At 44.8% G+C, this 14,360-nt stretch overlaps 1 protein-coding gene across 14 annotated transcripts in view; it reads left to right on the forward strand.

Annotated features, from left to right (window-relative positions):
- The window catches only part of PDZD2 (PDZ domain containing 2), a 185,488-nt gene that overhangs the window by 125,627 nt on the left and 45,501 nt on the right, over positions 1-14,360 (forward strand). For 9 of the 14 annotated variants that reach the window (XM_085528506.1, XM_085528508.1, XM_085528507.1 and 6 more), the window contains 3 exons: positions 9,110-9,252; positions 9,779-9,911; positions 11,729-11,896. The exons of the other annotated variants lie outside the window; for them this stretch is intronic. In XM_085528506.1, the coding sequence (XP_085384632.1) occupies positions 9,110-9,252; positions 9,779-9,911; positions 11,729-11,896 (444 nt within the window). The remainder of the gene's footprint in view (positions 1-9,109; positions 9,253-9,778; positions 9,912-11,728; positions 11,897-14,360) is intronic. 14 annotated transcript variants of the gene reach the window in all.

Raw genomic sequence — 14,360 nt, forward strand, 5'->3', positions numbered from 1 at the left:
TCCTGGCATGACAGTTGAGGCTTTCATCAATGACCCAGAAGTCTGGCTGCTAATGGAATGTGCCAAAGCACGAACTGACACCTTTACTTCCTCCTACCCCAACAGGATGCTTTGAGAAGTCCTCACTGGCTTTAAAGAAAACTGGATTCTTCCAGAAGCCTCTTAAATTTAAGCTTTTGCTTTAGTAAAGGAATGAAATCCAGATCCAAATGTAGCCGTTGTCATTAGACTATATGTGGAGGAGACTGGCAGGGATATGCTCTTGTGAAGGCAGGCAGGTGAGAGGGGCTGGGGTCTGTGTCTGTGTCTGCTGCACATGGCATGGGTACAGAGCTGCCACATGCATTCCACATGGAGAGCAGTCAGCATTTGCTGGCCCCATAAAGTGTATTTTGTGTCTTCGTGAGGTCAGCTTACTAGCTATTAAAAGGGGTGTCTGGGGGGTGGGCTGTATATTAATGCTGAGTCTCAGAGTGGTTTTTGGGGAAGCGAGATTTACAGCCCAGCAGCACTTTGACAGTGTGGATGACAAGGGCTCTGTGTTGCTAACCCACATTATTCAGCAGTGAGTTCCAGCTATGGAGCAGCACGTGCAGCCAATTTGGCTGCCTTATGGACCAGTTGGACCTGTCTTATGTAGACTATAACTCTCCCTGTACTCCTGAGTGTATGCACAGGTGCACTTGGGTGTGTGTGCACCTCCGAGACCAATCAGGTGTGTGCCAAGTAGTACTTGCATTTGTACCACCTCAGGTGAGCAGTGCTTGGCTACACTTAATGAGAAAGTCGTCTTTGTTCCATCCCATTACTGCTTGCTTATTAAGATGGCATGTCTCAGGAAAGGTGGAATGCTTTTGAATTGCATGTTGCTTTGCAGTTAGGGAAGGTTGACAGCTTTCTGTAGCAATATTTACCAATCAGTGCTGGTAAATGTCAGCCTTACCTTGCATTTTGGCTAATGCAAAATGTTTCTTATCTTGCCAAGCAGAAGAATAAGGCTAATGGCATGTTACAGCAATCAAAACATGAGATTTGACATACTGTACCTACTTTAAAGGTTTTCCTGTGTTTTAAATGTGATGGAAGGAAGAATTGTCAACCATTTGCTGTACCAAAATGGAAACCTTGCTGTGAGTAGGATACTTCCAAGGGTAAGCAGTGACAGCTTCACTGAACTTGGGAAGCGGAGCTGCTTTGCATCAACTTCTTTTAGTCAGCGTAAGCACTGATTATTATTTCATCAAGGTTTTTTATTGCACTTTTGTATGATACACATTTTAGAGACACATAACTCCAGTTTTTGTTCCTGTTGCAGACACCTTTGGACGTGCACAGGCCTTTCTGAGAATCTGCTTCTGTTCTTAACGTCCTTTTATCCTCTGTGTTTGCTTCCATCTTTCATTAACGTGAATCCCGGGGCTATCTACTGTCTTGAAGTTTTAATTTGCACTGTGATAAGCGTGTCTTTCCTCTCTTTTGCCTGTTTTGGGTTGTAAACTCTCTCAGGGGCAAGCGCTGTCTTCTAATTGTAGCAGTGCAGCACTGAGAAAACTTGGCCTTGATTTTGCTTGGAGTTTTCGGAAGCCCTTTTATGTAACTAGTACTGATGCTACAGTTCATTTATTTTTGCTGCCAGTTATGCTCTACGTTGCCATAAAACAGCTGTCACCACAACTTTCTGGGATAAGTTGCCCTTGCTGTCACGTTTCTCAACTGATGGAATGTTCTGCCTTTCTTTGCAGTGATTGAAGCGATAGCTATGGCAGGGCTAACTGTAGATTTTAATTTTAAGTAGCAATGTGTTCATTTATTGTCTGTTCAAATTGAATTTTCCAAAGGCTTAGGGCAGGTTTGTGTGCAGAGATAGCATGGTAATGGATAAGTTGTAATGAATTAGTTTAAATGCGTCATCGTGAGAAGGGATCCTCTCTGTTAGCAGTGAACTGCCCGCAGAGATGTCAGGGATGCACAGGGCTGTGCCAGTGGAGCTCTCAGCTGAGATTTGTGCTCTGCTATGATAAACTGTAAGAGAGAGCAGCAATATAAAACATCTCCCACACAGCAAATCCATAACTAGATTGCAAAGGAATGGCTGTAGCTGAACGTTTAAGTTCACACCATTTGATGTTTTAATCATTACGTGTGAATGTTTGAAAGCAAGTGGACGTGCCTAAAAATAAAGCATGCTGTTTGCTTAGTGCTGTGGTGTTCCAGGTGTAAGTTGTGATTACAGATCTGCGTATGCTCAATTTTTGAGTCAGGGAGCTGAAACCACCAGCAAACCCAAAGATTCCTGGCACCAATGAATAAAAAACAGTCCCCAAGACAGACTCTGCTTTAGCTGACATGGGGACCATGGTGACTTACTCCAGGATAGGCTTTAATCTACTGCAGTCAGCAAGGATTTTTTTTTCTGGGAAGCTTCAAACCAATCCACGGCTCCCAATGGCCCAACAACAACAGATTGAGACCCAGTGAGATACCTGAGGGAATGCAAGCACATTGTAAACCTTAAAAGCCTGAGCTCCCCAGGGGCATTTGCTGTGCTGAACTCCCTCCCCACCCCCAAAGTGGGAATAGCTGCAGAATCTTTTGGCTGATCTTGCAAGGAAGCTCCAGGGGCATCAGGAGCAGAGCAGCGCCGGGAGGTGTGACCCAGATGGTGATGGCTCAGGATGAGAAACATCTCCAGCAGATTTTAGCAAAGGGTGATTATGTAGTTTAGGTGCATGCAATGGCTGATAAAATGTTTAAAGCCCTTGCCAAGGAAATGATGTCAACAACTGGTCTGTCTCTGGAGATGCATCCCTGTGGGTCATTCTGCTTAAAACAGCAGAGTTTTCATAGCCTCTTCTCTGATGCCTGTTTTGTGTGTTTTAATGGCGTGCCTGTGTTTGGAGGAGGGTAGGATTTTGCTTTCCACTGTTCTCCAGGCTTTATCCCATAAGATACTTCTCTCTCCAGGGCAAGGTACTCACATTTCTGTTGAAGGATGCTAAGCCATTCGCCCAAACAAAAAAGAACCTGTTGAATCATAAATGGATGCTTAAATGGACTCACAGTTGCACCTGTGCTCTTGGATCTGACCTGTTTTGAGGACATGGAAAGTTCAGGTGGTCAGTGTTGTATAATTCAGAATGAAGGCTATGAGTTTGACTTTTTCTTTCTCCATTTTCAAGTGTTTTAGGAGACACCGAGAAGCACTTTGTGGCTTGGGTCAACTGGAGGCAGAAGCCTTTGCTGGTTCCAGTGTTAAAAAATATCTCCAGTGCTAGGAACTTTTCACAGACAGTAGGGATGGGCAAAGAACTTGTGCCTTGGAATAACATAGTGGTAAAGGAATGTAGATGCTTTTCCTCCCCTTTTGTTTTGTTTTGGAGTTGTTTAGCCTGCTCGTACAATGGTGAAAACCCAGGGTAGCAGATGAAAGCAGGAATCCTGCTGTTAGATCAGCTTTAACAACATCCTGGTAAGACCAGATGAAAACTATACTCATTATCCACTAATGAAATAATTGCTTTAGTTAAGAATCTGCAAAAATCAGATTTTGGCATGATTTTCTGATTGAGTCATTTGCACTACCGTGTCTGTGATGTCAGAGTGATGGCTTTTGACTGCATCTTGAGAGCAACACGTTTGAGCTAATCAACCGGCACGTGATCACCAAGGTTAATTCAGCAGCTACCCATCTGCATCTGCCCCGTGTCTGTTGGGGAATGGAATGGTGGGAGCAGGCAGCATTTGACACAAGGCAGGCGTCTGGGAGAAGAGCTTTTCATCTGTCCCAAATCACCGAGGGGTTCTAGGGTATGAGGGCTGCTATTGGTAGTGCTTAGTAGTGCTGATGCTGATCTGAACATGGTGCCCTGGTTGTGTGCTTTTATGTGGGAAATACTGATGGTTTTCAGGTGTGTGCCATCAGCACTTTGGTTGCCAGTTCCCATCTAACCTATTGTGGTCAATTTTTCAAGAAATAAATCTTAAAACTTTCTCTTAAACCTCAAGTTTCCAGAAACAGCTTCTTGGCCAGCAAGGAGGAGTTTACTATTAGCTTCTGCTGCTGGGGTGGTCCTGTGAGGTCATCATGTGGGAGCTGGTCCTGCGTGGGCAGAAAAGCTCATCACGGTGCCAGCAGGGCTGGTAGTGTCCCATGGGCATGTTGGTAGATATCTACCTGGGATGCAGGGTCTGGCAGTGTTGATGTGCGCATGTCTGGTGTGCTGACACACTGTTACTGCTGTTCTCAGTTTGGCTTATCCTGGGTTTTGCTTGAAAACTATTACTTATTTATGCAAAAATCATTGCTGCTGTGACAGAAAGTGCTTTTTGTAGACAACTATTTTACATTTTCCATTCTCCCGTCTTCCTATTTAACTACTTACTGCATTTCTGTTTTCCATTTGTTTACACCTTGCTCCTGCCAAGCTTTTCTTTAATATAACATTTCAAAGCAATCTTTCCTTTGTATATTCAGATTTGCAACTTGTTGAACACCACACAGTAGAAATCAGTCAAGCCCCTTTTAAACTCCCCTGCAATTAGCTGGTGAAAGACGGGTGGTAAGAGCAGCTCTGACACATCTTATTTATTTATTTATTTTACACGCAGAGGGGAAAAATGTTCCTTTTTGTTTTATTAATGACGTGCTTATGAAATTGAGCGTTTGATGGTATTCACTTGGAGCAGGCGTAACGCAAGCTTCCCCACATCTGTAGCAGGCTAGTTTGTTCCAGATGTAGGCTTGCTCTGAACAGAGGCTGCCTCGCGTACAATGGTGGAGAAAGGCAGCCTGCAGGGAGCAACTTGAGATGCCGGCTCGATTCTCTATTCTCATTTGCGGTCTGTTACATAAGATGACCCATTTTTTTCTTGCTCACCATTAATCCGAGTGGAATATTCATACCATCTTAAAAAACATTTTAATTATTTGTAGCTTGTGCACTTTGATCATCTACAAGAGGAAAGATCTGATCCAAGGCGCTGCCTGCTTGCCAGAGCCGAGTTAGGAGGAAAGTTGAGTCACCTAGGAGTGATGTAACTGCAGAGAATAAAAAACAGCCATTAGCCAAACTCAGCCTCTCTCACTTGACCATTTGTGCTTCTTCTTGCTATAGGAATGTTCACAGAAGCAGTATAAGTCTGAAAGGGACTTCAAAAGAAGGTCTGGTCTCTCTGATAAATAGAATCACACACAGAGATCACAGAGAATGGTAGTGATGGGAAAGGATCTCTTCAGATCATCTATTCTACCCCCTTGCTAAAGCAGTTTCCCTAGAGTACCTTGCACAGGAAGGCATCCAAGTGGCTACTGATTATCTCCAGAGGAGGAGAATCAATATCTTCTCTGGACAGCCTGTCCCAGTGCTCTGTCACTCCCAAAGTGAAGAAGTTCTTCTCATGTTTGTATGGAACTTTCTGTGTTCCAGTTCACTCCCATTGCCCCTTGTTCTGTCACTGGGCACCACCAAAGAGAGCCTGGCTCTTTTCAACCAACATTTTGGCCGCTGCCCTTTACATATTTTAAGTGTTGGTAAGATTATAGAATCATGAAAGTTGGAAAAGATGGATCTCAGCAGAATTAATATCGCCTTCCGGAAGACGGGGCTAAAATCTCTAAAAGAAATTTGGCTTCTCCTTCCTTTGATGGTTTCCAGAGTGAGTGTGGAAATCTCTGAGTGTGCTTCTTGGCTTTATCTCAGATGAACTGCATGGTTCTCAGTGGCTTGTGACATCAGCCCACCAGATCTAGCTCACCTTTCCACCTTGCTTCACAAGTGCTGAGCTTCTTTGTCTTTGCTTGAGTTTGTTTAAGGGTAGTTAAGGAGTATGGATTGCTCTCCTTATTCCTGAGAGTAGTGAGAAGAGGCTGTTGTTGATTCTTGCTGAGGGTATCTGCAGTCTGAAGTACCTCCTGGGACCCACAGCATTTCTCTGTACTGTGGGCATGAAATACTCTTTCACAGATTGCTCTGGATGGATGTGTGAAGATTTATTGTGTCACTCATGAACTAAACAATGGGGATTATTATGAATCATTTATAAATGAAGCTATGAGGATTTTTCTGAGCAGATAGAAATGTTCAGTTGTTAGTAGGAATATGAAACTGGCAGCAACCAGTGTTGTGCAGCCCATCAGAGGAGGCCATTCTGATGCTGAAGATGTCCTCCTCTGTGCAGGATTCTAAAGGCTCCAAGGACAGTGACATCAGAGCTGCAGATGGCCAAATCTAACCACTATTGGAGCTTTCCTAGGATGTTGTGAGTCCCTGGAGCTGAGTGAATATGGCACAGTCTTAGCCCTCGTGTGAAGTCTGAGTGAGCATGTAGGCTTGTTGATCCTTTAAAAGATTTCAGAGTGGAAGACATAGAACGCATCACTCTGCTTTTTAAATTTTATTTAAGGCATTTAAGGCTTGTGCTGTTGAATGTGGGTTTTCCCAGAAACTCAAGAGAACTGTTTTATAGTCAAATTTAAATGCATTTAAGAATCCTTGGCCTGGAGCTTTACTAGCAGAGCTCTTCTGTGAGGGTGCCTGATGGAAGCGGCAGCATTTCCCAGCTGGCAGTGGAGTGTCCCATGCTGCTCTGTGCAGAAGTAGAGCTGCTATGTGGAGAGGGAAGGGGGCTCTGTGGAACACCCCCTTTCTCCAAGAAGTCTCACCCAAACACTAGGAAATCTGCCTTTTGGTGCTCAGCTTTAAAAAGTCAAAGATATGTAAATACATCTGGGGTTGACTGAGCGGCTGTGGATGTTGTAAAAAGGGAGAACAGTCAGTAGACGTGGTTCTGAGTGCCACTGACTTGTGATTTCAAAACAAGTGGAATAAATACATAGTTGAGTATGTGCTGGTCTGAGGTGTTGTCTGCAGCACGGCTGTGCTCTGCCATCCCCACTCAGGTTGAGTAATGCGCTGATTTGCAGGTGGTTTTGATTTCAATGGGACTTGAAGGAGAATAAGAGCAGCAGAGCCTCACCACTTGTTGCCGTGAAGTGTTGTGCCATATGAATGAATATTTGAGGGTGGGTCAGTAGAGGGTGAATTTGGGTGTTTTTAGTATGTGATAGTGAGAAGTGCTGAGGAATGCAAGCTGGGTGCTGCATAGTGTGGGCCTTTGCATAACCAGCATTCCAAAACGCTTTTGCAAGTCATTAGAAACAGTGTTATGACTGCATTGTTAGGCTTTATCAAAGAGTTTGCTTCTGAGCAAGGTTTAACAAGTAGACAGCCAGAGTGGCATCCTGGATGGGCATCAGCATCCTGGATGGGAATCGTTCTGGTTGAGGGAGGGAGGGGATGTGACACATCTGATGTTTGTTATGGGTGTGGGGCATATTATGGCAATAAAATCTCTCTGAGCATTGTCAGGCTTTGGCTTAGTTCTGGTTTGTTTGTTTGTTTGGAGCACATAAATACAACTGACTCTTGCCCCTGCATTTAACACGTTGTTTTGTCTATCTTGGTAATCTGTCTCAAGGTGTTCGCTGTCCTTACATGCCCTGTTACTCAACTGGGACTGGGCTTTTATCAGTGCCTTCAGCATCCTAGTTAAACCTGCTGGGATATTGCTCATGTGCACTGCTGTCAAGCTAACAAATTACCCACAGGTGTCTATGTTTCCAGGATCAAACTTTTGGCTTACCTCTCAAAACACCAAGTTGGTTTTTCCTGTTTCTCCTACCTGTGGACTTGGGGCTGTATAACCTTTATCTCCTGTTTTTCTTTGTTCTTAGGTCCTGGTTTAGATACTCAAGATAATATTTTTCCTGTGTCTGAAAAACTCTTGTTGCATTGCTTTTAAAAGTTTCAACATAGGTCTCCAGTGGTCAGGTTAAAAAAAACAAACAAACAAAAAAACACAAAAAACCAAAAAGCACATTTTCTTCACTTAATATAGGCTCAGATAAACAGCGTTGGCCTAAAATCTGCAAGTCGCTGCCACAAACGTTGGGTTCACTGATATATTTAGCAGTTCCTTTCCTCGGAAACAAGCAGCGATTTCTATGTGCTCTTCACAGTTTGGCATGAAATTTTAATCATCTCCACTGCTTGGGTGTTTGTGTGCTGCGGGAACGTGTGCAGCACAGACCCAGTCAGAAATAGATGACCTGGTGCTGAGTGACTATGGCAAGCAGCCTGAAATCACCGCCAAACTGTGCATTTTGCTGCCTTGCAAGCTTGGAAGCTTCCTGGGATTTCTCGTAATTCTGTTACTTTGATTCTTCCCCTCCCTCTGAGAGGGTCCTGGCAATTGCCTTTGCGTCTTGCTTGCTTGATTGTTTTTCTCTTTCCTTTCCTGTTCCGCTGATAGCGGCCTCTCCTATGTTTCCTTGTGCCCAGTCCTTCCAGTAGGGTGCATGGGAACTAGGCTCTTGTTTTGCATTTTGTATTGCTCCAGAGATTGTAAAGCTCTGCTTTGATTTATAATCATTAAAAAAAAAAAAAAAAAAAAAGTATATATAATAAAGCTTGTTACCTTGCTTATATTGAAAATTTATTCTTTGTGGTGGGAAATCCTTACATACAGTCCATACAACATCCGTCAAATAAGGAATATTTGATCAGCAGCTGATAATATGAGCCTGGCATTTTCTTCTCTATGTCTCAATTGCTGCAAGCCCTCTGGAGGAGGAAACACTGCTGCATGCTGCAAGTCTGCTCCACACTGGTGTTCAAGGTGCCCCTTCAGTGGCATCTTGCTTCTCAGCTCCTCAATTGCTGCAAATCCTAGAGTTTTGGTGAAGGTGCTGGAGGCTGCTGTTGGCTGTGGGAAGGATTGGGACATAGAGCTGCAGCTCTGAATAGCTCAGAAAAGCTGCAAGTGGGCCTGCAAGGAAACCTATACACGCTGCGCCTCCTCTTTGCTGCCTCCTCCTTTCTGCCTCCTTTGCTTGGACCACAGATAACAAGGCAAAGTTCAGCAAAAAAAAAAAAAATATATATATATATTTAAAAAATTATATATATATATATAAAACACCCATGTGGCTTGAGCTCTACAGATGTGTGGTGATGGGCAGCAAGGCTATACGTCACTCCCCTCTCTACTCTCCAGACTTCTCTCAATGTCCAAATCCAAACTCAAGGACTCTCTGCCCGTTTTCTCTCAGCGAGAAGGTTCCCGCATATGGAAGATGCGCATCCTGAAGGGGACGGATGGGCTGGGGATTCAGATAACAGGAGGCAGAGGCTCGAAGCGATCCCCACACAGCATCATCATCACCCACGTGGAGGAAGGAGGCTTGGCACACAGGTGAGCATGCAGCAGAGCCCTCAGGGTGTGACCCAGCATCTGTGGCCATAGTAGAGAGTTGGTACTGGATGATCTTCAATATTACTTCCAGTCCAAGCCATTCTGTGATTCTTGGCCCCAGGCTCTTGATGATGGAACATAACCCAGTGAGCCTAATGGCTTGCAGGGCTTTTTTCCCTGTGGGTCTTTCCTATGGGGTCATCAGTGGGCAAGGACAGGCTGTGCATCCCAGGGGACTGCTCACTCCCAGCCCTGCCTCTGTGATGGTGAAATGTGGGGCACACTGCTGCTTCCTATCCATCTCCAGTGGGGCACAGACAGGGTCTGAGAGCGCTCATCCCTGCAGACAGAGGGAAATGGCTCGTGAGTATAGCAGCAGTTTCCAGAGGGTGCCTTCCTGTGCTCCCTTTCTAGTCAAACAACGCTTCACTGATCAATGCAAATTTAGCATCACCCAGGTCACATTTTACCCCACCAAAACCCTGCAGTGTGGCAGGAGCCCAATGTTCCCTCTCTGTTTTCACAGGGACGGCAGGCTGACGGCAGGCGATGAGCTCCTGATGATCAACGGGCAGTCGCTGGTGGGGCTGTCCCACCAGGATGCCGTGGCTCTCCTGCGCTCAGCTGCTGGCATGGTGCAGCTGGTGGTCGCCAGCAAGGTACAAGCAGCACACACTGTGTCCTCTCCCTGGTGTCTCCCCAAGGTCTGTCCTCCACACAGCACGTTTTTGAGATGGAGGCACATGTTTGCATTTGCTCCCCTAGGTTTAATGCAGTGCTGCTGGGATTGTTATCAGTAGCTGTTGTAAATCTGTGGCAAATCAGCAGGGTATAGACTACGGTAGTGATTTGCTTGAATTGTCACTGTTGTTCAGTGTGCAAATGAGGCTGGGTTTAGTCATGCAGACATTACTTAAGTTTTGGCCAAAAAGCATTTTCTTAAAATATACGTAGGGTTCTAAATAAAGCAGGCTGTACTGAGCCTTGTCAGACGCTTGCCTGTGGAGCCTGTTATCTCCCTCCGAATCTGTGTGCTAGAGGTCTCCTGATGATGATCCCTTGGCTTGAATTCCTTATTTTGTCCTTGTTAATAGCTTGAAGCAAAGCTCTCACAGATAAAGTAGCATGAAATTTCAGGGGAATGAGAGTGGAATTCATTTATTGGGAGGGCTCTCAGTTTCGCTTTCAGAGATCAAGGGAATATTGCACAATATTTTTGCTTTGCTTAAGGAAATCCTCCCCACTCCAGTTCGTGCATTCCCCTAGACTGCAGCCTGGTGCTCCCTGGCTTGGGTTGAGACCAGTTCCCAAAAGTGCTTAGGATCTCAGAAAGGACAACACGACCACTGAGGTGGTTTAGGGTCCTCTGAGGCAGGAGGGGTGGCCTCAGGGACCACACTTGTTATCCCAGCCAACCTGGTGCAGATTTGCATGAGTTTCATTTCTGGGTGCTCCTTTTGGCTTCCCAAAGAAGCTTTTTATTTCTCATCTTGGTCAAGAATAGTCTCTTTTCCTCCATGTTAAAAGTGAAGAACCTGTAACTTCACTAAAGTTTAATTTAAATAGCAAACTTCATTCAAGACCTTCTGTAGGCTCCCAGCATGATAGTAGCCCCACCAGTGTTTATTCTGGAAACAGCAGGCTTTGAACTGGAATAGGTACGTTTTGTACTTCATTTGGACAGTTGGATTCTCTGCCAAAACACAAGGCATTGGCCTGCATAGAACTGTCCTGAAAAGTATTTGCTTGCTCATGGAGTGACTGCATCAAAAATCATCCCTGTGAATAACCTTACAGATTAAAATATCATGTAGAAAGGCATATACAGGTGAAGTGTTCTCCAGCAGATTCCATAGTCTGCTCTTTGTTGGTATGGGAAAGCAGCCCTACAGCTTGACATTGCTGAGCACTGCAAGCATAGGATTTCCTATGAAAGCAATGAAATGAGAGCCTGTCTTACTGCTGCCTTCAGCTGATGCATGTTTACCTCCCAGAATTCATGCCAAAGCCAGGGGAACATCTCCTGAAGCATTTGGATTGGATAGGTAGAGGCTTATGAGTTCAGTTCTCCCAAACAGCACTGCTGGTTTGTTACCTTGGTGCATTTAGATAGGCATGTATGTGATGGGAGCACAGTGTGAGATTTAGGACACACTGACATGAGTAATGAGCCTGCAAGCTCTGCGTCTGCTTCCCACGACTTCTAATGAACTCAGGTGGGGAGGAGCAAACTGCTGGGGGAGCACTTATTTTAAATTTTCCTTTATGAAATCTGATTGTTTCAGATGTGTATTGGCCTACATTTACTCTGTGTGCATGTTAACACCAGAGCTGCTGTCAATAACTGGACCATTACAGTTCAAGCACATGGAAACGCATAAGGAGGACAGGCTGTTGGGGCAGGTGAAATGGGGCAGAGTCAGCATGGCTCTGGTGGGTTCATGTGATGTAACACATTTTGTTGTCTCTTGGGTAGGAATCCGACGAAGGGGATTTTCTGAAGTACCCATCTACCAGTTTGCCAGACTTGCTTAGCACTTGCTCAGTCCAAGACTCTGTCTCTTGCACTGACAATAAAGAAAATGAAGAGCCCGAAGAAGAAGATGTGAAGGGGGAGAGTGTGTCTCCTGAAACACTGGTCGCTGTAAGTGTGGCTTTGGTGATGTTTTCACCTTCTCCCTCGATGCCTGCTTGCATCTGTCTCATTTTCCTCCAGCCTGGTGCAGATGGGACAGGGCCATCAAACCCAGCCCTCTTTGCACAGAAGGTGGTTGGAAGCAGGGATGTTACCTACTACAGTGTCTGCCCTCTGTTCTGTGCTGTAGCGAAGCAATGGCATGGGCAGCAGGAGCTCTTGTGTGCTACAAGCTATGCGACAGTCACGGTGTTTCCTTTCTCCCATCTGTTGGGTGCTTTTTGCCCCTTCCAGTGCTTTTGTTGGAACCACTGGGATGTCTCTTGCAGCGCTTACATGACGCCGTACTCTCCTCTCTGCTCCTTTTGTAACCAAACTTATTTAACAGCCTACTGTCTGCAATTCTTCAAGGCTTCATTTGCTCTGCTCAGCTGATGCCAACGGATGCTTTTTGAGGGGAGGAATCTGAATTTCTGGCTATGAACTGTAACTGAAGGTCTACTGAGTAAATGCTGTCAGTTGATAATCTCACCCGCATTCCCTCCAGGGCTGCATTAAGCAGAGATTAAGTGGATTATTGTTATTTATTTGTAATGTAGCAGCTCTCTGAAGCTTCATCAGTATCCTGGGCCTCTGTTGTATTGTATAAATGCAAAATAAAACGATGTTCTCAACTCTAAAGAGCTTACAGGCTCGTTTTCAGGCATGAGAAGGCATGTGGATTCAATTGAAGCTTTTCTCTTTGTGATTTTTGTCTTCTTCTCTCCCTCCCACCCCCTTTCTGCAGCAATAGTAATAAACCTCTGAAACCTTTGGGTGGCTCAGATGTGATGTCTAGCTTGGTGATTTGATTGTGTATCCTTACACTTCTACAACTTCATGCTACGATCTGCCTGATGCTGGTGTTCCCTTCGTACTTGCATGTTATCTCTGCTTTGTGTCTATGCTTATAGCGGTCCCCTCTCTCAAGCATTTCTTTAGTATGACAAGTTTTGTTTTCTTGTTAGTGATGTCTGTACAGTCTTCTCTCCCATCTGCCAGGTTGCTGTTCTGCGGGGAGAAAGGGAAAAGCAAAAAATCAGGGATGCTCAGTGCTGATGACATGGTAGCGTTCCTATGCAAACTCAAGTGGGCATCTCAGCTTTCTTTTAGCTTTAGAATTTCTCTTCTCTGTGTCGTATTTCAAGATCTGGTAGTTTTTCTCAAGCCTGTGGCTCAGCAAAGCTTTAACCTAAAAATCAAAAGTTAATTATACATAGCTTCGGGATGCAGTTCCCTGGCATTCCAGCAAATCTTTCTGCACACGCTACCAATGCCATTTCATATGCTCATGGGTTTCCAGGGAAGATTCTGTGTGTTTTTTATCGAAGGCACTTTTGAGATGTCATTGTAATTTCCCAATTAACATAACTAGGAGAAGCTTTGAGGTTGCTGAGGTACACAGCGCTGTGAAGACCCAGCTGGATAAGCTCAGTGTAGCCCTTCAGCCTGTACTTGAGTTTGTGTCCTGCCCTAAGGTCTGTGCTGAAGCTGCTGGGTGGCTTCGGAGTTTTGGTTTGCCTGCCTGGCATTGTTGCCTCTGATGGCAATGGCTCAAAGCTTTTGTAATGCATCAGTGAGGGCTGGAGGGAAAACCATAGGAATCTGAGTACAGTAAATGTGTTGGAAGAATGGCAGGAATATTTATATCTCCTCTGTTTCTTTTTTTCTTTTTAATTGAGGAGGATGTAATTCAGAGGGATATACGCACACTGAATTACTGGTGGCTCTTGTGCTTTCAGTTTTGCTGCACATGAAATTTTTCCTCTTCTAATCCAGCATGTGGATGCCTTTGCATTCCCTGTGTAAGTGCTGTGTCAGCCTCAGGAGTGCAGGCACAGCTCTGCAGCTTGGTGTGGGCAGTCCACGCAGCGCAGAGCCCCGGGCTCTCCCTGCAGTTTGATCCATCATCCTCACACAGCCTGCCAGGATGGCCGGATTGGGCTGTGGGAAGGTAAAGGTGTATGGGAATGATGAGCTCACACGTGGTTTTTCTCTGTCTGGCAAGGTGGGGAGAATTTCTCACAGCAAGGCTTTGATTCTGGTTTGAAGGTCAGCACGAGCATGAAGCGTTGTATTGTTTAAAACAAAAAGCAAGCAAACACAGAAGCATACCTGTATGGTTATGCATTGTGTACATGTAAAAGTAAATATATAACTATGCATGTATATATATTCATATATATATACGCTTAATTGTAAACTGCTTTAGAAATTATTGTTATGTGCTGCTCCCACTCCCTTGATGATAATCACGTGTGTTCTCTTTCTCTCATACATTCCACTTATTGGTACTGTATATCACTATTGCTGATGGTTAAAGCAGGAACTAAGCTAGAACTAAGGAACTAAGCATTTTTTATCAGTACAGATGTCATGATTTTAGTGTTCCGGAGGGGTTGGCACTGAGGTCTGGGCAGCTTCACTGAGGCTG

This window comes from Coturnix japonica, chromosome Z (assembly GCF_054131305.1).
Source record: "Coturnix japonica strain WE chromosome Z, WE-NBRP24, whole genome shotgun sequence".
NCBI lineage: Eukaryota > Metazoa > Chordata > Aves > Galliformes > Phasianidae > Coturnix > Coturnix japonica.